This window comes from Mercenaria mercenaria, chromosome 8, assembly GCF_021730395.1.
Source record: "Mercenaria mercenaria strain notata chromosome 8, MADL_Memer_1, whole genome shotgun sequence".
Lineage (NCBI taxonomy): Eukaryota > Metazoa > Mollusca > Bivalvia > Venerida > Veneridae > Mercenaria > Mercenaria mercenaria.
The window spans coordinates 37,605,347-37,632,981 of NC_069368.1; the positions used below are offsets into that span (position 1 = coordinate 37,605,347).

General features: G+C 35.2%; 1 protein-coding gene across 1 annotated transcript in view; it reads right to left on the reverse strand.

The window, feature by feature from the left end:
* LOC123565408 (putative ammonium transporter 3) overlaps positions 1 to 27,635 on the reverse strand; it is a 187,285-nt gene that overhangs the window by 112,471 nt on the left and 47,179 nt on the right. Inside the window, 1 exon segment of the mRNA XM_053549115.1 lies at positions 7,956 to 8,219. Within this exon segment, the coding sequence (XP_053405090.1) occupies positions 7,956 to 8,219 (264 nt within the window).

Here is a 27,635-nt window from a genome sequence, read left to right on the forward strand (position 1 = left end):
ATAATAACTATTTAAACCCACAAACTTACCGCTGGATTTGTCCGTTTTAATGAGATTTTTATTTATTAAAATTTTTAAGAATTATTTTGTTGCCTACTCAGCTGCTGATAAGCCTCGTCCTGAAAATCTCGGCTGCGGTAGCTGCGTCATCTCTCGTGTGGGGCTCATTAGGGGGTTATGCAGGAGATGAAATGCCGAGTTTTATTAACGATACAATGCATATTGAAACGAAAGTTCACTAATTTATTTTCAGCCATGTAACTGTAACCCTTTCATAAACCTACTCATAACAGAGAAATTCTACGTAACTTATTGCGTGTTAAAACCCCTATACAAAGTACCTACTGAAGCTTGTGTAATCTGGTGAACTCTTGACATTAAACAATGGTCTATAAACGTAAACAGTAGAGATGTTTTTGTGTTCTCACAGTTATGCAAATGAGTCCAATTACGCGATTAAATGATGTTTGGAAGTAGTAATAATAAAATTGAGTCTGAAAGTGAAATCATACAACTGAATGCTTTCAGATTGTTTATTTATTATAAAACTGCACATTTTACAATCATCTTGCATGTACTCTTTTTAGCGTACACGTCTAGCTTAAACGGCACCGGACACAACTTTTTACACACTCCGGGAGAGGTAGGTTCCGACGTTCATCGAGTATCAAATGTGACAACATTTCAACGACAATGATCGCAATTCATCTCCTGCGAACTTGTTGGCTCAATTATTATATGTGATAAAGCATTGAAGTGAGACAGCTATATTAGCTATTATTAGCAGTTTGGAAAATCGAACGAACTAATATGTAATAAGATTATAAACTCTAAACAAGAGCTCGTCGAACACGAAATGCCCCCCTTGATGCATTCAGTAATTGCACAAGGAACAGAAATTATATGCTCACTGTAAACAAAAGTTCTACCATTCTTGTTTAATCTGACCTTGACCTTTAACCTATTAACCTAACAAGAGATTACAGATTGATCTTGGCGCCATCCACTGAGCCATTTTTTAATGTTCCAAATTTCAAGACTAGCTCAAGGTCAAAATCAAGGTCAAATTTCATTTCGGTATAAAACAATGTGTATGTGGTGCCAAATTGAAAGCGGTGGCTTAAGAAATGTGAAGGCAGGTCACTAGATCAATTTCAAGGTAAAGTTCATTTCGGTAGACAGAACTATGCGCGTGCTTCAAATTTGGAGGCTCTAGCTTGAGAAATGTGAAAGTAGGTCACTAGGTCAAAATCAAGGTCAAATTCTATTTCGGAACACAAAACTATGCAAGTGGTCCAAAATTTGAAGCCTGTACCTTAAGAAATGTGAAAGTAGGTCACTAGGTCAATCTCAAGATCAAAGTTCATTTCAGTACACAAAACTATGCTTGTGGTTCAATTCTGAAGGCTGTAGCTTGAGAAATGTGAAAGTAGGTCACTAGGTCAAAATCAAGGTCAAATTTTATTTTGGAACAAAAAACTATGCATGTGGTCCAAATTTGAAGCCTGTACCTTCAAAAATGTGAAAGTAGGTCACTAGGTCAATAACAAGGTCAAAGTTTTTTTCAGTACACAAACCTATGCATGTGATCCAAATTTGAAGGCTGTAGGTACAGAAATGTGAAAGTAGGTCACTAGGTCAAGATCAAGGTCAACTCATGTCAAGGTTCATCTTGCCACTCAAAACTATACATGTGGTCCAAATTTGAATGATGTAAGTTATGGACATGAAGATTCTAAGTTTTTTCCTGTATAAGTCTATATGAACAATATGACCTCTGGGGCGGGGCCATATTTGACCCGAGAGGGATAACTTGAACAAACTTGGTAGAGAACCACTAAATGATGCTACATTACAAATTACCAAAGCCATAGTCTTTGTGGTTTGGACAAGAAGATTTTCAAAGTTTTTCCCTATATAAGTATATGTAAACCATGTGACCCCCAGGGCGGAGCCATATTTGACCCTAGGGGAATAATTTGAATAATCTTAGTAGAGGACCACTAGATGATGTCATATACAAAATATCAAATGCTTGGCCCTGTGATTTTGGACAAGAGGTTTTTCAAAGATTTTTCCTATATAAGTCTATATAAACCATGTGACCCTAGGGGTGGGGCCATATTTGACCCCAGGGAAATAAACTGAACAATCCTGGTAGAGGACCACTAGATTTTGCTACATACCAAATATCAAAGCCCTAGGCCCTATGGTTTTGGACAAGAAGATCAGAAACCATTTAACTGTTCCTGGCCAATGTAACCTTGATCTTTGACCTAATGACCTCAAAATCAATAGGGGTCATCTGCTGGTCATGGCCAACCTAACTATCAATTTTCCTGACACTAGGCCCAAGCGTTCTTGAGTTATTGCCTGGAAACCATTTTACTGTTCCTGGTCACTGTGACCTTGACCTTTGACATACTGACCTCAAAATCAATAGGGGTCATCTGCTGGTCATTACCAACCTCCCTATTAACTTTCATGATCCTAGGTCCAAGTGTTCTTGAGTTATCATCCGGAAACCGTTGTACTGTTCAGGGTCACTGTGACCTTGACCTTTAACATACCGACCTCAAAATCAATAGAGGTCATCTGCTGGTCATTACCAACCTCCCTGTCAATAATCATGATCCTAGGCCCAAGTGTTCTTGAGTTATCATCCGGAAACCGTTTTACTATTCAGGGTCACTGTGACCTTGACCTTTGACATACAGAGCTCAAAATCAATAGGGGTCATCTGCTGGTGATGACCAACCTCCCTATCAACTTCATGATCCTAGGCCCAAGCGTTCTTGAGTTATCATCCGGAAACATTCCGACCGACCGACCGACCGACAGACCGACCGACCGACATCTGCAAAACAATATACCCCTCCTTTTTCAAAGGGGGGCATAAAAATGTTGCAATCTCGAAACGGTAACAGAAAATATGTAAAAACGTTTCACATACAGTGCTACAAAGTCTCAACATCATAAATGTTATTTGAAAAGGTAGAAAATATGTACGTATATCTCCTCTTAACGTCGAAACCATTTTGGACACTTGCTTAAATGGTTGATGTATGGACAAAAAACAATAATTAAATCATAACGACAAATATTTTGTTGTTCACAAGGTGACTGTTATTCTACATTATATTCTTAAGCAGGCTGGATAAAAAATCTTCGTAATGAGTGCATACATCATAAGTTAAAACGTACAAATAAAAGATAAAAACAAATATCTATTCACGCTTACCAGAGGTTCACCATGGTTCCGTAGAACAACCTCTGAATTGTGTCCGTAAATATACATCTATTTTAAATACCACGTGATGAATGGGGGGGATCCAGAGGCAATTTGTTTACATAATGATGACGTAGTACATGTCAAGTTTATAAATAGAAAAGAGGACATGTCGAGTTTATAAATAGAAAAGATGACATGTCGAGTTTATGAATAGAAATTAGAACATGTCCAGTTTATGAATAGAAATCAGGACATGTCCAGTTTATGAATAGGAAAATGAGCATTTTGCATTGATCAAAAGAAAAATGGTCAAAACAAACATTGTCAATTTTATGAATGGAAACCTATTGGTATTCATGTACAATGCATTTACTTAAAGAGTTGCTATATATACTCACTACTCACTAAGTCGTTGCAGAGGCGAATTACAATTTTATGTTACAAGATGTATAATGTGGAATTTCAAAACATCCTGTGTCGTGTAATGTAAATGTAAAGAGGGGCAGAAGGGTTGGGTGAAAATATCATGCTTTATTATCTAGACCTGATACTATCTCATGCATATATTATTTTGGAAACCCTTATACTGTCTCATACAGCTGCTGTCTTGGAAATACAGCAGAATGGCTGTTACTACAGACCCTGTATATCACATATTCCAGGCACCAAACTTGTAAATGTATTACATCACAGGCTTCTTTTATACCCCTATAATGTAAGGCGTGGAATGTAAAAATAGCACGACTGTTCAAGTGTGAGATTATTTCATACTCAACATCTCTCCTACTCTACGGGTGCTTATCTTTTTTTCAAATTTAAAATTCATAACAAAACTCAAATATTTACTTATATCTCTCACAATTTTGAAGTTTAATGCTTCTCTGTCCTTTTTGTCTTTTTTTTTCAAGCTGTAATATATTGAAACTCATTCATTTACTTCATTTTCTCTGACAATTTTGCATCTGAATCCCTTGTTTTCATTTGAAGCCCTACATTTACTTAAATCTCTGATAATTAATTTACTTTACTGTATAATTTCACATTTAAACCCCCATCCCACATTTTTCAAACTCATCCATTTACTGAAAAAAATGATAAGAACATGGTTTATCGCATCTTCTAACTTCCATTTTTAAGCTGAAATTTACGAGACTTGTTCATTTATTGAGGTCCGTCGTACTTACTTATTGCATCTCTTTTTCTTTCCTTTTTTTTCAAAATGCAATTCACGAAATTGATGCAGTAACTCTAATCTCTGATATTTTCACCTTTTACTGAATCACTGTGTTTTTGTCTTTCTTAAAAATGCAATTCATGAAAACTTAAGCATTTATTTTAAGCTCTGATTTTGAATTTTACTGGTCTCCTCACCAGTAACAACAAATATTAACTTGTGCATTTATTCCATGTGTTGACTTATGTAGTAAGCTAAATTGTGATAATTTCGCTACTTTGCTGCATCTGTTTCTACCCTCGTTTCTGGAAAGCTGCAATTTAATAAAACGTATAAATTTTGTCATGCAGTTTGCATTTAACCATACTTTATATGAATAGATTTTGTTTGGTTACGTTAGATAAGCTTCCAAATGATTTACTTATAAACTGACTGTTTGGTCCATAACATCAGTAACAGGATTTGTGTAACTTAAGTACAAAAGCATTCAAAGGGACATTTTACGGTGGCAAAGAAATAGATGTTTTATACAATTGCGTGCGCACATATTTGTTATTACGTAAAGGCGTCCGCTGACTTAGGAACACTAGCCCCTCGACACTAGCCCCTCGACACTAGCCCCTCAAAAAGCTAAAGAATCTTCATATGACCTATAATTGTGTCTGTGTGTCATTAAACATAACAAAAATGTTACTAAGTGGACACATTATAGCTTGTACGTGCACGTTATACCTAATACGTGTCTGAGCATTAAATGACTGAAACGTGCGTACTGAATAGCAAGTCAATCATCAATACCGTAACATGGATAATCCGGACCGAGAAACATTACTTCTAGAACACTGCGCTCGCATTAGCTATTGCCTGCACACATTTTATTATAACGTGCATACTTATTACTCATAACGTCCGCACATATTACGTGTAACTTTATTTGTAAAGTACGTGTACACGTATTAGCTAATTCGTGTTCACTTTATAAATAACACATGTTCACACAGTAGTACAAGTCTCCTCTGTGCCAACGAAAATTTTGCATTTATTTTTACTAAGAACACAGCAAGTAAACCCAAAATCGAAAGTACTAAATATGGGAAAATAACCCATGAAAATCGTTCTTGACGATAATTTCAGATCTAGGTATTTCAAGTTGACATTGTCATATATCTGAAAGGGGGCCTCCGTGGTCTAGTGGTTAAGGTCTCTGACTTCAAATCATCACTTGCCCCTCATCGATGTGGGTTCGAGCCTCACTCGCAGCGTTGAATTGTTCATATGAGGAAGCCATCCAGCTGGCTTACGGAAGGTCGGTGGTTCTACCCAGGTGCCCGCTCGTGATGAAATAATGCACGGACAGGCACCTGGGGTCTTCCTCCACATCAAAGCTGGTAAGTCGCCATATGACCTATAATTGTGTCTGTGCTACGTTAAACCCAACAAAAAATATAAATATATCAGAAAAAAATCATGGAGAAAACGAGATCAAAATAAATTATTACACACTTTGAACATAATCTTGATTTTCAGCATAATGTTTTTCAATTACATTTATACTTGGTGGTTTAAATCAAATATAGATAATATGTCTAGCCGCTGTACTTTGATTAGAATAGATTGGCTGTGTCGTTTAGAGTTTGTAACATCACTGGTTAGAACGTGGAACATGTTTTTAAATAGATATTGACCTATATGTAGATAAAACTGACATTGCATTTCATTTATCATGACTGTCTATAATTATTGTTTTTGAAAACTTTTAAAATAACATTTTAGAAAATAGAAAAATGCTTCTGTTTATCTAATACCAAACATATCATTTTAAAATCTTTACGATAAGATTAACTTCTATGTTTACTTTTACAATTTAATGCAAGGACACAAATAAATGTTATCAATGTAATTATTATAAATATAGATAGTTTCAGTCAGGTAACATTTAGCGAAACCGTAACTAATTGTCGTTGAGATGGTGTCACATGTTATCGTTGTGACACTACTTACGTTGAACCTTACCCGGAGTGAGTCAGAATATCAGTTATCGTCTAAACCGGATAAGTGCACAGTCAGTTCCAGTCGTTTGCTCCAGAAAAATATATAATATTGAAGAAAAGATAAAAGACGTGGAAATTCTCTACGATAAGTGACAGGTGCACGATTCAATATTGACAATTATTGCTTTAATATATGCAAACAACAGAAAACTATCAACCAGTAAGTCTTAAGGCAGTTAGCAACATATAACACGAATATATCAATTGAAACATATGGAAAAACAGTTATTTTGACTGCGTTAAACCTTGGCTTTAGATATACAGAAACTCAATTGCTACATGTAGTTACCATGCACGAGCTCCTTACAGCTTTAGAAAAAACCTAGATGTTCACATAACAATTCTCGATTTTAGCACAGCATTTGTTCCTCATAATCTACTCCAACTTAATGTCACACTATGGTGTTAAAGGTCAACTAATGTCCTGTTTGTCTGTTTGTCTTCTTTCCTTAAAGATAGATCGATGAACGTTGTGGTTGAAAGTACACATTCGAGGAGCATACATTTAGACTCCGGCGAACTGCAAGGGAAGTTCTTGGGTCTCTAATGCGTCACATAAATGATCTGCCTCATAATGTAAAGTTACAGTTAAGACATTTTGCAGATGACTGTTTGTTGCATACACAGTTACGAAACATCTCATACTAAGTTAAACTCAAACTAGATCTCGTCAACCTTCCTTGAACATTGGGCTACTACATGGGGTATACATTTTAAACCAAAAAAAAGTGTTACATGCTGTAAAAAGTGTAAAAAGTAAATGTACTCACTTCTATAACCCAAACAATACTATTTTGAAACATGTGGATTCTAACCATATCTTGCACTACTTATATCAAATGATTTAACTTTGTCGTAGCACATTTCAAGCATCTGTTAAACAGCCACTCAACACGGTTTCTTAAGACGAAATTTGAATACTGTCCATTAGAATGTCGGAAACCAGCTTTTATCGCTTAGGTAAGATCGCAACTAGAATAAGGCTCATTTATATGGGACCCATACTTTAGGAAAGATATTGATAAACTCAAAAGAATCAACGACCTGGTGCCCGCTTTATCCTGAATAACTTTAAATCCCAAGAAGAAGGATATGTTACAAAATTAGAGTATTCAACACCTTGGAACTCGACTCCGTACAAGACCGTCGCATCTACAACCGACTTGTGATGCTCTGCAAGATAGTAGGGTATATAGTGCCGACATTGGACCCGAATAGGTACCTGACAATCAAATCATAAGACGATACATAAAAGTATACAAACTTTTCAACGGCAGATACAGATTCAGTATGCAAAGTAAACATTGTTAAACTTTGCGTTTTAAATTGAAATATGCTAGTACTTTATCTGTTCTACATTTTACATAGTGTTAGGGTGTGACATGCACATTTTAGCATAACGTCTTTATGTTTAGTACCTATGGACTTATTTTGCAGTCAGTTAGATAAAAGCAAGTTGACGATAAGAACAACTTAATTTGTTAACATTGTGTTATACCTGAAACAATAGTTGTTGCTGTAGTTGCGAACGATGCTTGAAAGAAAAATTTGGAATAAACTATTCCTAGTTTGTCGTCGTTGGCATTGACAAAGAAATAACCCCAACCAGAAATGGGATTACTATACACGGAGTCGCCAAAACTCAGTCCATAGCCAAACATCCAGTAGGTAAGCCCACCAAACAGGACGTCCACAGCATTCTTCACCATAATGTTCAGTTCATTCTTTACATTAACAGATCCGCTCTCCAATAACCCAAAACCTTGAAGAGAAACATAATCTTAAACATATTTTATCAAAACAAATGAAATTCAAGGATAGTTTATCCTGCAATAAAACAAAAACAAGAGACCAGAAAATTTCCCACATGCCAGGATTTTCAAACATTTTCTATTTTTAGTAACATTGACTTTGACCTAAAAGTGACCTTGACCCTACTGACTAAAAGAACAAACCCTTATTTTTTCTTTTTTTATTAAGTTACATTCATACAAAGTTCCATTGCAATATCTCATTCCTAGCTAGAGCTATTGAGCGAAAAGTGTTTTCCTGTTTTAAGTAACAGTGATACCAAATACAATTCAAAGCTTTTGCTTCATAATAAGCTTGCTGTACACTAAGTTTGGAGACAGTATGTCAATCAAAACTAAGATTATAAACCGCAAACCACCTTTTTGATGATTCCAGCAAAAACATCTATCTTTAGTTACTATGACCTTGACCTTGAATGTAGCATCTAAATTGTTCTCTTTTTATTACCAAGAAAAGAAAAAAATATAAATAAAAAAGTTAAGCCCGGACTGGGTTTAGAACTACTACTCGTCCGTCGAACACCAATATTACTACTTTACAAAAGGTACTATAGCACACGGCTTAGACTACTGCGCCAATAAGTTATGCTGACCTTGAACTTGACCCCACTGACACCAGATTAATTTCAACACGTCAGTCCACCAAACGTTATTGAGTGGAAACTGATTTTTTTCTATCTTTGGTACCAATGACATTGACCCTGACTTTTTATCGCAAATATGTATGGCGCTCAGTTGGGTTTGAACCGAAACAAAATATAGCTTCGGCCAAACGCTCTGGACCACTGAGCCACGGTTGAATTTTCTAAGTATACAGATTAAATCAGTTATACTGACTATGGACCTGATCCCACTGACGCCGTTTGCAATCCCAGCCTTGGCTGGGTTTTTTTTTCTATAAGCTACTTATATTAGTGTGCCAATATCTTAGGAAAATGTGACTTCTGATGGCATTTTTGTTAATGCTCGGATATTAGTATAAAAGTGGTCATTAGGATCAAACATGAAATTTAAAAGAGGCTGTCGCCTTCTAGGGCTCCTAATTACAGTATTATGGGGTCAAAGGTCAAATGAGTGCATTTACAAATAAACTATGCCGCTGTGCACTCGTTTTATTTTCATAGAACTACCTAAATTGGTTTAAATATTGTGTCTCAACGCCCATTTGTATTTTGTTAATAAAATTGACAATAATATAAAAAATATTATATATAATATATATTATATTATATAGAATTATATATCAGGGAAAAGAGGCATGCGATGGCAAAGTGTGTTATACTTGATAATGAAAATAAGAGTGACTCAGGGCCTACACAGACAAGGACAGCATTTGACAGATATTTACATGTGGATGAACTGCAGAAACAATTTTGGTACTCTCGTATCCAAGGGTTATTTTAATATCAGTTCAAGGTCACAGACATGTCAAAGGTCAAAACTGTACTTTAGAAAACGCACTTCTAACGTATTAAAGATAGCAAAATGATGCGTATATTAATGATATACTCAACAACTTTTCTAACTCAACACCTGGGATTTTCCTTTTATCTCTGTCAAATTTTGACAGATTTGAATGACATTTTTACACAATGTTCAATGATTATTTTATGATAATAGAACATAACAACGATTATAGCCTGAATTAAATTCATTTAACCGTAAGGATAGCGATAAGATAACCCTTAAATCAAAAGTCACAATTGGTAAATTAGTAAATTTCAAATCGCAGCCGTACTCTTTGATCCTATGAATTTGATGAAATTCAAATTATTTTATACTGAATGTTTAACTATATTTAGTTGAAATGGAACATCCGTCAATATTTTCTATCTGAACATGTTAATTTTATATCATGACACCACATTAATGGTTGACGTGGTATCAAGAAGTATATTTACCTCAGTAATTTTCAAATTTTCTCAGCCAAACAAGCAAAACATTTATGACTTTATAAGTAAAAATGAATATGCAACAAAATGATGATAAGATTTGCATCGAGATATATGCACTCATGTTTTCGTTGAATAATATTGCACCGCATATGTAGCGCAATATCTCAACTGCAGAACTCGCGCATATTTCTCAATACAAATCTGATATTCTATTAATGCACTCAGGCAGAATAGTATTCTATGTCAGGACAAAATCATATTCATAATCCCTTGAAGATTGAAACATTGGCCACAAAATTGTTTAATCCCGCAGATGGCAGTACTTGCCGCATAGAAACCAGCACCAAGTTGCATTCATTTTGGGACTTTTTTATTTTTGGGTTACCTTATTTGAACTGTCGTGGCTCAACGGATGTACGTACAATTGATATCACTGTTATGTCTATTTAATTGAACTGGTCATTAAACTATGAGTCCAATTTTCATTCAAATCTGTCTATATTTGGCAGAGATAAAAACAAAAGCCAGGTGTGGAGTTAGAAAATTTGTTGACTATATGATTAATAAAATGACACTGCAAATAAATTTCTTGCACTTCAGGCAGCAATAAAATTTGAATTTAAGCTTTGCACTGACTATAAAAAGAATATTTACCTATTGTACACTTTTTGAGAAATGTGTGCGAAAGGAAAAATATGGCATGTTTTGAGGAAGAAGACTACGACGGAAAACGAATTACATATAAATGTATAAAAATTCTCATATTTACAGTTAAATCATTTTACTGTCATGTATACAACCAGGTATTTTTAGCTCAATAAGAAGAGCGAAGATCTAAGGATCGCGAGGTCGTGAGTTCGATCCCTGGGAGAGGTATATTTTCTCCATGACGATTTGATAATAGACATTGTCAGGAGTAATATCGTCCCCCACTTCTGAATCATATGGAGAAGTTGGTAGTTACTTGCGGGGAAAAAGTTAGTACTGGTAGAGAATCCAGAAACACTGGTTAGGTTAATTGACTGCCGTTACATGACTGAAATACTGTTAAAAGTAACATTTACATACTAGTATATGGAATGTTTCTCCAGCACCTAAAGAAATGAATTTAATACTGCTGATGATTCATTACATGATATATATTTCTGTTAATTTGTCCACGCGGTGGTGGTTAAATAGGACCATTTTAGAGGAATAACTGAAAGATTGGTCACATTATACGTGTACACAGTACATGTATCAAACAAAACAGAACATATCTGTAGGATTTCAACTAATAAATCTGTACACTATTTCTTTGATTTGCTATAATTTCTTTCTTTTGTTTTACTATTAGTCAGACATTTATCATCATATTTATGTATTTGTAATTAAGTAGTACATTTCAAGCACTATCATCTAAGCTATTAATGCAATATTTGCATTATTTAATTCTTAAAATTCAGCATGCTATTTCTGTTTCGACTCTTATTATTACTGGATTTGTTTCTACACTTTCTCTTCCTTTGAAAACGAATCAGATCGTAAAAATTTTACACATCTGACACTTGGTTCCAGACAGGCTGTCCTTGATAACATTGTGAAAACAAAGTTATTATCTTTACACTGAAACAGTAGTCATTCAGATGTTTTACAAATAAAAATGTAAAATGAAAATATAAAAACATCAGAAAGGTTGCTTCAGAATTTTTATAATAGTTTACTGACATGATAATTCAACTAATCAAAATGATGAAATATGGTTGTTCGATAGTAACTAAAAGATGCGTAAAAATAACTTCCTGCAGGATGAGAAGAGCACGAAGAAGAGATTTGAAATTCAAAACGATGGATTTATAATAAACAAATACTGCCGATTGAATATGTCAGGCTAAGACATTTATAATTTGTGAAGTGGGACTATTATGGGGTTTATTCATTTTTTTTGTATAAGGGTAAGAAGTCATTTTATTTCATTCTTGCATTCCGCACTGTATTTAATGGACAATATATTTATTTTTACACGTTTAGGCTACAATAGCGTTAGCGCACTTTTGTTTCATTTTATAACATCAGTAGATTCCTTCGTGATACATTGATACGTTCGCTCTTCTAGGTTCTGTCACCAACCAATCACATGGAATTCTGAAGGTGTTATAACAGGAAAACAAAAATGCGTTACCCCTTTATTCACAGTCATAAAGATCATGCAAATAAAATTCGATATACTATAAAATTCACAGCTATTAAAAGCCTTTTTGAAGTATGACATCCATAAAACCATCTCATAAACAATTAGTTACAAAGTTGTAGATGTTAAAAACACTTGAAGAGCGGTAACCAGTTATAATAGCCTAATGTTAATGTGCAAAGAAATTTTATTAGCTGATTCAAACATATGAAGAATATCATTTTTATGCTAATGGAATGAAAAAAAAAACATTTGCAGTTATCTAATATCTATATGTAAATAGCACATGCGTAAACCACTGGAATAGAGATTAAGTGTTATCTAAGACAATCCCCATACTTGCAGAGACTCGTCAAGGTGCAAGTAAAGTATCAGCTGTGCCTTCTACCAACAAAATTAAAAATATTGTACATGTACAACGTGAACCTCCCTCTCTAGTTAAAAGTCAGACCTTAAGGTATTAGGTCACTAATAGTAATGTTAACAAAATGGCCTTTGCTTGGTATATTCTGAAAGGTAACCGTGTTTTGCACTATTTTGCAAATTTTAATCAACTTTTACCATGCCGTTTTTTATAAATTTTGAATAACTTATGGTATCTCTTCTAGCTCAAGTAGAGACAAATTTCAAAGTGATAGCCACTATCCAAAACGTTTGCAGAGAATTCATTTTACCATTAATTTCAATAGAAGAAACATCAAACTATTGGTAAACAATTATAAAACACAAAATAAAAATGTTGATATCATTTTTTCTATGGTGTCTCAAGTAAACAGATTTAATGAGACAGAATTCATACTTCAACATTGAAAAAATAAGGTCGAATGATGTGTTTCTGTTTTGAATTTTGCTTACTCCATTTAAAAATAACCTTAGGGAAGATGTAAAACCTACCTAAATTTCTTCCACAATATATAATCTAAGAGTGAAAGCAAAATAGAGGACTTTCACCGCGTGTAACTCAATATTTTTAAAGATGTGTAACTCTACCCCTTCTGTTTAAGTAGTAAATTCACTTTGAACACCAAGAAATCGCTTAAAATATTCATCTTTTTCCATTTTTGTACAAAAAATCAATAATAAGTCTTGAAAGAAGTAAAAACTTATTAGTAAAAAAGGAAAATAAGGAAAAAAAATTGGTCCCAGTAGGGCTTGAACCTACGCACCCGTAAGAATTGCAGTAAAAGTAGGCTTATGGTAGGAATTGAATACTCTTCAAAAAGGAGGTTCTCTATTAGTGATCTAATACCTTAAATAAAGTATGTAGTATCAACCCAAGATCAGTTAAAAATAAAGCACTCTCTTTTTGTGACTATATCATTTCAAATGAATTAGATGTAGTTGCTTTTGTAGAAAATTAGCTTGGCAGTGCTGTAGATAAAACATGCTTAAGTGAACTTGTTCCAGATGGCTACAAAATTAAGCACGTCCCCCGCTGTAACGGCAGCCGTGGCGGTGGCGTAGCAATCATACATAGAACTTCTATAGATGTCCGCCTTATTGCATCAACACGAGACAAAGATTTCTCAACTTTCGAATATATGGACTGCAATTTGAGCATAAAAAATTTCATTTTGCGTCTAGTTGTCGTTTATAGACCATCACCATCCCGGGGAAATGGACTTAAAATAGGAGACTTTCTTGAGAATGAATGGCCCAATTTCTTATCTAGATTTGCAACAACTGACAAACAAATCATCATTGTAGGAGATTTAAACTTTCATTTTGACATTCAGACTGACAGACACAGCCAACCTTGTAAGTACTTTGGATGCACATGGAATGAGACAGCATATTAATGAAGCCACGCACGTCGGTGGACACATCCTGGATCATTACAAGAGATAACGATGACATCGTGTCAAACATTGAAGTCACTGATCCAGGTCTGTCTGACAACAGCGGTAAAGTCGCTCGCGATCATTTTTCAGTGACTTTCAAAGCAAAGGCTGCCAGACCTCCACCAGTGAGAAAAACTGTTTCCTTTCGAAAACTTAGGACAATTGATGTTGACTCATTTGAAGGGGATCTTCTGAACTCAGAGTCTTTGAAGGCAATCATGCAAGTGACAGATGTTGATGAGTTAGTTAACAGATACACACAAGAACTTGCATCAATTATTGATAAGCATGCACCAATGCTCAAAAAAACATTATTCAGAGACCAACTTGTCCCTGGTATACACAAGAACTTCATGATGCTAAACATTTAAGGCGCAAGTTCGAATAGAAATGGCGCAAATTAAGACTGACAATAGACCACCAGCTTTACAGAGAACAGTGTGCAACAGTAAATAGGTTACATAAAAAGGCAAACATACATTTCTACTCGGATAAGGTAAAATCTTGCCAAAATGACTCAAAGAGTTTTTTTAAAATCACAAAGCATCTGTTAAGTGCTACAAATGACATCACCAAAAGCTGCATCTTCCAAACAACTCGCACAAGACTTTAGTGACTTTTTCATAAACACAATAGACGAAATACGAACAGACATAGCATCCTGTTTTGTATCTGACGACACTGAAACACAACCACCAATGGAGGACTGCCTAAACAGTTTTACTCCAGCTACACCAGAAGAAGTGGAGAATATTATTCAGGCATCTCCATGTAGGTCATGTGAATTAAACCCAATACCAACTTGGCTTTTAAAGACATGCCTTGATGAGCTTCCAGCTTTCACAAAAATTATCAACACATCACTGGAAACCGCGTATGTTCCAAAAGAATTCAAGAAGTCTCATGTTAGGCCTCTTTTGAAAAAAAAACAGTCATTGATTCAAATGGACTAAAGAACTACAGGCCTGTATCAAACCTACCTTTTGTCTCAAAAGTGCTCGAAAAAGTAGTAGATAAACGCACTGAGTGCCACCTGACCTCAAAGAACCTACATGAACAGCACCAGTCTGCATACAGAAAGCATCACTCGACAGAAACTGCACTTCTGAAAGTTCAAAATGAAATTCTTCAATCCCTGGATCAAAACGAAATCACAATTTTGGTAATGCTTGACTTATCAGCTGCGTTTGATACTATCGACCATGAAACGTTGCTAAAACGCTTGGAAAAGGACTTCGGGATCATCGGAAAACCACTAGAGTGGATGACTTCTTATCTGAACGACCGCTACCAAACAGTCTCAGTAAATGGCGAACTGTCTACTCCAGGCCACATGAAATACAGTGTACCACAAGGATCTGTCCTAGGACCGAAAAACTACATCATGTACACAAAACCCGTTGGTTCAATCTGCAGAAGCCATGAACTGAATCATCACTTTTATGCTGACGACTCACAACTATACTTGTCGTTTAAGCCAAAACATACTTCCTACCAACATGAAGCCCTATCTCGAATTGAGCTCTGTCTCAACGACATAGTCTCTTGGGTGCATCAGAACATGCTGAAGCTCAATACTGACAAAACTGAGGTCATTTTGTTTCACACAAATCACACAAAAATACCCGAAGATATGCGTTAAAGCAGGACCCTCTAGGATTAAACCATCAATTTGTGTGAAGAATCTCGGTGCTAGAATGGATTCAAACATGGTCATGACACAGCATGTTAACTCTCTATCTAGAGCTAGTTATGCACAACTTCGGCCAAATTAGGCAGTACATCACGGCTGATGCTACCAAGTCTCTTGTGAACTCTCTGGTTACATCGAAAGTAGACTACTGTAACTCGCTGCTGTATGGAATTTCCAAAGACACACTGCAAAAACTTCAATGTGTACAAAACACAACGGCCCGCATTATAACCAAGACTCCGCGATATAATCACATCACACCAGTCTTGAAGGAGTTGCATTGGCTTCCGGTTCAGCACCGAACTGAGTTCAAAATCTTGACACTTACATACAAAGCCATGCACAATGAATGGTGGACATGTTCAAGCCTCGTAGAGACTTAAGGTCGGCAAATGGCCCAGTGTCTTTGGTTGTACCGAGGAATCGAACAGTAAATTATGGTAACAGAAGTTTCAAGCATGCAGCTCTAAAGCTTTGGAATGCCCTCCCAGCAAGCATCAAAGATCCAAGCTCACTTTCCGCATTAAAACAATGTTTGAAAACGCATCTCTTTCACACATGTTATATAAAATAACAAAATCTGAAATACTGTTGAAAATGGCATTAAACCAAAACAATCAAACAAAAATAACAAAACCATGACAGGTTTGTTTCATGTTGAGAAAGGGATTGCTCTCCTTTAATAGTGTATGTAATGTAATTTAACGTTGAACGTAATTTATGGATGATCTTGTTTTAATTATGTCTCCCCCAGGAGACATATTGTTTTTGCCCTGTCCGTCCGTCCGTCCTTCCGTCCGTCCGTACGTCACATTTCATTTCCGAGCAATAACTGGAGAATCAGTTGACCTAGAACCTTCAAACTTCATAGGGTTGTAGGGCTGCTGGAGTAGACGATCCCTATTGTTTTTGGGGTCACTCCGTCAAAGGTCAAGGCCACAGGGGCCTAAACATTGAAAACCATTTCCGATCAATAACTAAAGAACCACTTGACCCAGAATGTTGAAACTTCATAGGATGATTGGTCATAAAGAGTAGATGAACCCTATTGATTTTGGGGTCACTCCATCAAAGGTTAAGGTCACAGGGGCCTGAACATGGAAAACCATTTCCGATCAATAACTAGAGAACCACTTGACCCAGAATGTTGAAACTTCAAAGGATGATTGTACATGCAAAGTAAATGACCCCTATCGATTTTGGGATCACTCCATTAAAGGTCAAGGTCACAGGGGTCCGAACATTGAAAACCATTTCCGGTCAGTAACTTGAGAACCACTTGACCCAGAATGTTGAAACTTCAAAGGATGATTGGTCATAAAGAGTAGATGACCCCTATTGATTTTAGAGTTACTCTGTCAAAGGTCAAGGTCACAGGGGCCCAAACATGGAAAACCATTTCCGATCAATAACTAGAGAACCACTTGACCCAGAATGTTGAAACTTCAAAGGATGATTGCACATGCAAAGTAGATGACCCCTATCGATTTTGGGATCACTCCGTCAAAAGTCAAGGTCACAGGTGCCTGAACATTGAAAACCATTTCCGATCAATAACTAGAGAACCACTTGACCAAGAATGTTGAAACTTCATAGGATGATTGATTATGAAGAGTAGACAACCCCTATTGATTTTGAGGTCACTCCGTCAAAGGTCAAGGTCACAGGGGCCTAAACATTGAAAACAATTTCTGATCAATAACTAGAGAACCACATGTTCCAGAATGTTGAAACTTCATAGGATGATTGGTCATAAAGAGTAGATGAACCCTGTTGATTTTGGGGTCACTCCATCAAAGGTCAAGGTCACACGGGCCTGAATATGGAAAACCATTTCCGATCAATAACTAGAGAACCACTTGACCCAGAATGTTGAAACTTCATAGGATGATTGGTCATGCAAAGTACATGACCCCTATCGATTTTTGGGTTACTCCATTGAAGGTCAAGGTCACAGGGGCCTGAACATTGAAAACCATTTCCTGTCAGTAAGTTGAGAACCACTTGACCCAAAATGTTGAAACTTATTAGAATGATTGGTCATGCAGAGTAGATGACCCCTAACGATTTTGGGGTTACTCTGTCAAAGGTCAAGGTCACAGCGGCCTGAACATTGCAAACCATTTCCGGTCAGTAACTTGAGAACCACTTGACCCAGAATGATGAAACTTCATAGGATAATTGGTCATGCAGAGTAGATGACCCCTATTGATTTTAGGGTCACTCTGTTAAAGGTCAAGGCCACAGGGGCCTTAACATGGAAAACCATTTCCAATCAATAACTTGAGAACCTCTCGACCCAGAATGTTGAAACTTCATAGGATGATTGTTCATGCAGAGTAAATGACCCCTATTGTTTTTGGGTCACTCCGTTAAAGGTCAAGGTCACAGGGGCCTGTACATTGATAACCAGTTCCGATCAATAACTTGAGAACCACTTGACCCAGAATGTTGAAACTTCATAGGATGATTGAACATGCAGAGTAGATGACCCCTATTTTGGGGTCAGTCTATTAAAGGTCAAGGTCACAGTGGCCTGTTCATGTAAAATCATTTTTTGGAAATAACTTGAGAACCACTTGACCTACAATGTTGAAACTTAATAGGATGATTGGACATGCAGAGTAGATGACCCCTTTTTATTTTGAGGTCACTTGATCAAAGGTCAAGGTCACAGAAGCCTGAACAATGACTTGAGAACCACTAGGCCAAGAGTGACTTTCGCTCCTGACCCCTATTGACTTCTTGCCTGTAAGACTTTGCATTGGGGGAGACATGCGCTTTTTTACAAAAGCATTTTCTAATTACTATTCCTTTTAATCTTTTACCAATGTATTTACATGTATATATATGTATGTATGTGTTCTTTATGTCTTTGTAAAGCACTTTTGAACGCACATATTTGGTATGAAAAGAGTGCTATATAAATGTGGTATAATGATAATAATAAATAATAAATTGACAGCATAGGCCATTTTAGATAAGGCTCGAGAGAATTTGCACATTTCATACTATCTCACGAACAGACTTTATCAAACCAAGTTTGCTATTTTTACGTCAATGCGTTCTATTCTTCCGAAGGATATCTTTAGATCTGTCAACAGTTAGAACAGTCGAACCATGTTCACTAGAACTCGACGGAACAAGCAAAATTTGTTCGCGATATCAGAAATACGAGCTAACATAAAATAAACATTATATAGATATTGTACCGGGACCTGGCGAAGAGTTCGAGCCAAGGGTTGTGAGCGAATAATCGAAAACGAAGTTTGACGGTACTGGTCTTAATAAAATACGCGCCATAGATATGTTAACCCGGTACTGTTCATATGGACAACAACCAGCCTTTTATTAAATTGTTAGCCTGAAAACGGAAATTTTAGAAACATGAGAAAGATAGTTTTCGTAAATGAACAAAATACCAGAGCGTACGGAAAGTTTAGCTCATTCTATAGAAATAACTTTAGTCTTTTTGAATTTTGCCAGTCTCAAATTTAATAAATCTACGCGACGTAATTTATTTTACTTCTCAAATTCATAATTATCACCAAAAAAAATACAAGTTTATGTCAAAAAGTAACAAAAATGGCGAAAACCTGAAGTTTATAACAAAAATGTCCTTATTGACCTCTGACCTTGTGCTGTGACCTTACTACGACCCTGAGAAGGCGACAGTCCCCCTGAATTTTTTACCAATTTTTATAAAGTTAACAATGAACATGGCTGTCGGGCATTAACAAAAAATGCAATCAAAAGCAATATCTGTGCCTCTTTTTCGTATATATAGGCAGACTATATGTCATGTTTAATTTCAATCCATAAATCAGAACTTAAGTTATCAAGTGAAAAGTTTTTATCTATTTCTAGTAAGAGAGGCATATAAACAAAAAAGTCGCAAACATTAAGAAAGATGTTAGTAGTAATATTCAGGCTTTCAGAGATGAAATAAGACATGATCTTGTTGAAATTGAGGAAAAGGTTGATAAATTAACAAATGCCGCTACTGCTGATGAATCAAAAGTGAAATCGGACTGCAAGCTTGTATTTAGAGGTCTCTCATTCCACGAAGGTGAGAATCGGAATTCCAAATTTAATTCTGTTATATCTGACGATCTTGGTATCAAAACTATAACTGTGCTAGATACATTCACAAAGTCGTCTGATCGTCCAGATTTCCCAGGCATTGTGATTGCTTCATTTCAGTCAAAGATGAATTGAAAACTATTCTTTCTAACAAACGTAAGTTAAAAAGTTCACAAAACTATAGAAAGTTTTCATCGGTAAAGATATATCACTGGAAGAAAGAGCTCTGAACCGGAATCTAAAGACCATTGTCAATGTTTTACGCGACAACGGTTGTGAAATCATGCTCCAGGGAAACCGTGTAGTTGAGGGAAATCGTGGTGCTACCAGTGGTGGTGGTAAATCCGATTCAGGCAGTGATAGCCGTAGATCTAATGAGAGACATGATTTTATTTCAGGGAAAAGTTCGGGCTCATATTCAGGAAATCGTGATTATAATGACAGACATGATTTTATTTCAGGGAAAAGTTCGAAATCGTGATTATAATGACAGACGTGATTTTAATTCTGGAAATAAGTTCAGTTTATATTCACGAAATCGTAGCTATAATGGGTATTCACGTAGCTCTAACAATTCACAGCACACTGGGTAGTACAAGTCAAGACAAGACAACTACAGAGATAACACTTACAGATACAGAGACGGTCACTACTTAGTGCAGTGTGGTTTTTGGAACATTCGGTGGTGGAATACTTGTAAAACATCAGATAATTACATTCTTAGATCACAATGTATTAAATACCTTAATTATGATATAACTGGTCTTGCAGAAACTCATTTACTAGGAAATGAATGTGTTGATGTAGAAGGTTATACCTTTTTCTAATAACAGAAAACACATTCACAGAAATGCAAAACATGGCTCTGGTGGAGTTAGATTTTTGATTAAAGATAGTATTTTATTGAATTTTGATATATCTATTTTAAAAAGTTTCGAAGAAGGTATAATATGGTTAGAAATAAAACATAAAGTTGATAAGATTTTTAACACCTAAATATTTTTCACGATACTCGGATTGTAATGCTTTTTATGATATATCTTAGTAATTTACTGCAAAATGTTTATGATTATCAGAATAATGGTATGGATTTTGATGGCCGTTGTGGCGACACTGAAGATTTTATTGCCGGAATAGATATCATACCGCATAGAAATGTAATAGATTTTAAAACCAATGGTGATCACCTTATTCAGGTTCTTATAGATAGTCACATGTGTATGTTAAATGGACGCAATTGTTTAAAAAAAATGATTTTACATCAGTATCTGTCAAAGGGTGTTCAGTTGTGGAATATTGTTTTGTCAACCATGAGTATTTGAACTATTTTACAGGATTTAATGTAACTCGTACAACTGAACTTACAGGTAAAAGAATTAACAGGTATTTCCTTTCAGTCAATGTCATGTTGAAGTCTCCTATTTGTACCGAATCTGTAACATTAATGCCTGGTTTAAACAAGTTTGACTTAAAGGAAATACTTGTTAATTTTTTGTCAAGCCAGGACACACTTATGCAAACTAACATTGCCACAGACAGATTAGAACAAGGTCTAAGACTGCAATCTGATACAGCATATGAAGGCTGGTGTAATATACTTAAAACTGAAATGTATGGTAAATTACCTTATAAAACACTTGGTTCAAACAACCAAAAGGCCAAAATGCATAAAAAATATAAGCCATGGTGGAACCAGGATTTGTCTAATGCTTGGAAAAATCTTTAAACAGCAGAGCATAAATGGTTGAGATGTAACAATAGAGCACTTAAGTTAACTCTCAAGAATGGATACTCTGTTATACGTAAGTCTTTTGATAGAGATGGACAGCGATGTAAGCGTGCACATTTGTATAAAATGCAAAATGCCATGCTGTCTGATCTAGAAAATAATGATGTCCATTTTTGATAAACTATCGGTAAAACAAGTGTTGTTTCTGAACGCAATAAATGTATACCAATGCAAGTTGTACTCGATGATGGCAGTATTTCTAGTGATGTGAAAACTGTTCTAAATAGATGGAAATAAGATTTTTATACTTTGTTAAATACCAATACTACAGGCAATGACCTTTTTAATCCTTCAAATACTCTTGTTGTTAATAATGATGATCTAGATGCAAATATTAGTTTACTTGAGGTTGTTAATGCTGTAGAAATAACTAAGTTGGGTAAGGCTGTTGGAATTGATTGTATTCCTTCTGAAGTTTAAAAAAACTCTTCTTTGTTGATGCTGCATAGTATTTTAATGCATGTTTTCAGTCAGGCCAAGTGCTATCTATGTGGTCGAAAAGTGTCACAAATCCTATACCTAAGTCATGTTCTAAAGACCCAAAGGATCCCATGTCATATCGAGGAATTCCATTAGCACCAAACATGTATAGGATGTATAGCAGTATATTGAATGAGCGTATTGTTAAATGGTCGGACAAAAAATGGTCTGATTGTTGATGAGCAGAACGGTTTCCGTTAAAAGGGTAGCACAGTAGACCATGTTGCCAGTCTAACAAGTTTAATTGATATACGTAAGAAAAATAAACTGTCTACATTCTGTGTTTTTATTGTTTTCCGTAAGGCATTTGATTCGGTAAACAGACCTATACTTTGGCGAAAATTGTCTAAAAATGGCATGTCAACCAGAATGCTCAAAGCAATCAGATCCCTTTATAAAAATGTCTCAGCATGTGTACTTGTAAATGGTCATTGTACAGAATGGTTCAATGTAGAATCTGGATTGAGACAGGGTTGTTCTTTGTCCACTATATTATTTAATGTCTTTCTCAATGGTTTGGCAGTATTGTTAAAAACTTACAGAAAAGTGTTGATATTAACAATGAAAAAGTTTGCATCTTGTTACATGCGGACGATATCGTTCTTATTGCTAAGGATGAAAATGATCTACAAGACATGTTGTCAGCATTGAACAACTGGTGTAAATCAAACAGTATGTTTATAAATGCTGACAAAAGTAATGTAGTTCATTTTTGACCAAATGCCAAACCAAGATCAGATTTTGTATTCAAATGTGGAGAATGTACTACCCAATATTAGGTGGACGGATAGCTTAGGTCGGGGGTTCGATCCCCGGCAGCTACTCGGGAATTTTCAGAAACGCTTTTCAGTGTTTCCCGCCCAACTAGAGGTGTACTGGTCAGGAACCCAGGCAATCCTTGCGTGTATCAGTGCTATACAAGGGCACGTTAAAGAACCAGGCTGTCTATTCGCAACGAGCTAGGCTAAGTTAGCCGGACAAGCCTGTATCTGATTTCTGATCTCTCTGTCGTGGGGGCTTTGTCTCACTCTGTCCCTCTGGTCAGATCGCTCTGTGTCTGTACTAGTAGAGGATGAATTATGCGCCCTGTGTGGCTGCATTTGAATTATGTAAAGCGCCTTTGAACGTGAAATTGATCATGAAAAGGACGCTATATAAATCTGGTATCATAATAATAATAATAATAATAATAATATGCAGATAAATGCTTATATCTTGGTTTGAAATTGACTGAACATCTAGACTATAACATTACAGCAAAAATGGTTGCTAAAAGTGCAGGACGTGCCTGCTAAATATAAACTGTTTGGGGGGTTACCCTATGAGGTATATACAAATTTATACTATTCATATGTTGTGCCTTATTACGAACGCGTCATCAGTTTGGGGAGTTAAATCCTTTTCATGTATAAAGGCAAGCCATCGTAGAGCAATGAGATTTTACATAGGTACTGGAAAATATACACCAACTACTGCTATACAAGGAGAAATGGGCAGGAAACCAATTCTTATAGACCAATGGAAATCTGTATAAAAATCACTGGAACCGTTGTCTACACTATGATATTTATAGAACAAATAAGAAAAATATTTGACTGGTCAGTACAGAAAGGGACTAATAGATGTAAGAACTGATCATTTGTTGTTAAAGAGAAAATGTGCTCTCTAGGATTAAATAATTGTTTGTTTTTACCTTCTAGCAAGATTCAGATGCTGAAAGATGTGTCTAATATAATGATAAATATTCATATTGTACAGTGTCAAACTGATCTTAACTGAGTATATAGTGCCACTGGTAACGGCAATAATAAGCTAAGAACATACAGAAAGTTTAAAACTTTCTATGAAACTGAGCAGCATTGTGAAATGCAGTTACCGTACTGTCATAGATCAGCATTTAATTTAGCCAAATTCAGATGTGGGGCTGCTCCCCCTTAGAAAAGAAACAGGACGTTATGTGAATCTCCCAGTATCAGAAAGGGTCTGCCCATTCTGTGCCGATACTGTCGAGACAGAAATACATGTTATATTAGTTTGTCCTCTGTATTTGTCCGAGAGAAATGCTTTTTTTGTAAAAGCAAGCTCTGTCAGTATTAACTTCAATTCACTGAATAGCAATGATAAATTTGAATTCTTGTTTACCCACCAAAATATGATCAGGGTTATAGCAAAAACCTATTGCAATATATTAAAGCACCGTCATAACTCTCTGTATAGTAAAAACATTGCAGTCATAAGAAGTTTTAGCTGGAAAATATTTTAATAACTAGGTATTATAATTTATGTGTACTCGGTTTTAAAATGAAACATGGTATGTAAGTTTATTTTAACTGTAATTTTAATTTGCCACAATATTTTAGGTAGTTGATATTGTATGTTAATACCTGTTTGAATACAAATTATTTTTACGATTGCATAGAAAGTTTGCGTATCTGTCTTTTTCTAAACTGTAGGCTATTTTAGACTTTGGACTGCATTTAATGCATACTTCTTATTATATACCGAATTTTATTTATGTTTTAGAGACTTAAGCGTGTGTGAGATTCCTCGATCGGGCTTCGTATTGTCCGTCCATTCTAGCTGAAATGCCGGCTGCACTCTCAGAGAATGTATTTTCTTTTTTTTTAAGTGTCTCAGATATTTCATATATTTTTATACTGAGAGGAACTGATATACAGTGCATAGCTCGTGTTATATGTAACGATTTGCAAACGTTCTATATATTTTATCCTGTAATATATTGTTGTTTTAATCTGTAGTCTTGATACAAATCTCTTATAATTCTGTTATAGAATGGCTATTTTCATTTATAATATTGATGTAACGTACTTGTATGTTGATGAGACTATAATAAACAATAAATAATATACAGGGTCCGGTTTTATGGCATCTTGTATAATACTTAAGTAACTCTGCAGACGAAAGTGAAGAAAGTGTGTGCCAAGACAAGACTCGTTAAGAGGGTAAGTGTTTTATAAGAATTTGGTTAGGATCCAAATATATGAACATGTATAAACTGAGCTCAATCAAGTGGATCCATTTTATCCATTTTGTATATATTTCTCATATTGTTTTTACAGCCAACTTTTATTCAAGCTATTCCAGCAGGGGTCTGGTTACACTTATTATTTTTTTTTACTTGTGGTCCTCAAATTTGTAAATAAATGATTAGAAATGATTTAACGTATAGCATCTTTATTCATTAATATATAAACTGCAAAACGTTACTGGTCATCAGTGATGGATAACAAATTCGGAATATATAAAATAGTCAATTGACAATGTGTCAATTTTTGTAAGATCCGTCCCTATTCTGTAGATTACTGCAGAATTTGGAAACTAAAAATCAATATAAACAAAATAAAGCGATGGTTTTCGGGTGAAGAAATGATGCCAATTTTGTATTTACCATGAACAACTTACCAACAGAAATAGTAAAATCATACAAGTACCTAGGAATCTTTATTTTTAAGTCAGGCATTTTTAACAGCTAGAAAACATTGGGCTCAACAGGCAAGGGAGGCTATGTTTCTGCTATATAAAAGAGTAAATAATCAATCTTTACCTCTAGACCTAGTATTAAAGATTTTTGATCATACAGTAGTGCCTATTCTACTCTATTCGTCTGAAATATGGGGCTGTGAAGACTTCAGGAAAACCACTTCAGGAAAACCACAACTCTTTTTTGTCTCTATGCAGAACTGGCTCGTTACCCTTTACATATCTTAATTAAATGAAATAAAAGAGATTAACTATTGGAATAGACTAATAACAGGAAATCAGAATAAAATTTACAAATATATGCTTCAAATACCAATTTTGAATCCAAATGGACTAAATGATAGGAAGACCAGATATATGGGAAAACCAGGATAATATTCAAATAAAGACACTGCAAAACCAAGTAAAACAAATTCTTATAGACTAAAATTCACAATCTTGGCACGCTTCTTTGCCAAATGCAAGTTCAGAATTAAATTATTCAAGTTTTAAAGAAGGAATAAGGTTAGAGCCAAATTTGCCTATCCTTAAAAAGTCTGAATACAATTATCTCCTTAGATTTAGAACTGGAAATCACGTTTTCCCGTCTGAAACTGGTAGATGGAATAATATTCATTTTGAGCAAAGAACTTGTTTTCTGCAGGTGAAAGAAAAAAATATTTAAAAACGTATTACTATACTAGGCCAAACGTTTAAATACAAAGAGCTTCTTACAACAAATTCAAAATACCAGCTATCACAACTCTGTAAATATGTAAAAATTTTACTGACACTGGTTAGAAAAAGATAATATTTACATGTATTACGAGCAATTTTTCACTATGACTACCAACATCTTGCCAGTGTTATATCTATGGCTAACAATTCTTGCCAGTTTTATATCTTACTGCTTTAGTACATCTTAAGAGTTAGGTCCATGTTTCGGAGAAAAAAGTTTGAACATCACCAAATCATAGAAAGAAAGCATGGTTTTACATGAAAATTAAACAGCATATAAAACATGTATATTATTCTACAAAACCATTGTCAATTTACTCATATATTATTTAATTCTGGAAAGGGACTGCATGAAGGGGCCGCACTTCTGGACAGTTCAGCGCCTTTAAAAACTCACCATTTTTTAAAAGCTGTTACATGTCTTCGTTTTGATGCATTTGCAACAATGTAGCAGTGTTTAAACTTAACACAACTAGGTAAAACATCGTTTTTGACAATTGTTTACATTTATTTCTTTACAAATGGCATTCTTTCTTAAAGGGGGACAACTCCTTTAGAATATTTTAAGTATCCAATTCTATGGGACAGGACAGTAAAACATGTATTGGAAAGATAAATTGTTTGTCAAGATGTTGTTCGTTTACTAATAGTTTCTGTTGTTTTGTGATATACTGCTTAATCTTAAGCCATGTGCTTTTTTGTTTTTAGAAATAGAATAAGACCACGGACCTCGATGGAAATAAGTCTTCGGACTTTATCGGGTTATCCTGTGAAGGCATATGTCATTACCCTTTGATTGTGATATTATAGCATTATTGTGATATTTTTAATGTTAAGTTGTGGTATAAATTGTCAGTATTATTTATTTGGCTATTATAGTTATTTGTCTGTGATAGATGGTTAAAAATGTGATACAAGCTGTAGTTGGACATATGACACGAATAAAATCTTATCATTCAACTGTATTATTGTTGTAATTTTCTACAATATTTACATCATGTTTGAAAATTATGTAAAGTTAGTTTAAAAATGCAGAAAGTTGCAGAGCACATTCTGTACAATTTTTCAAGACTTAATTGCTGATACACGTATTTTGAAATTGTCAGCAAGACACCTGTCTAATATGTTTTTTCTATGTTTTCTTCTACTATATTATGTCAGTAAGAATATACGACACTTTATAATCCAAGAAGCTCTG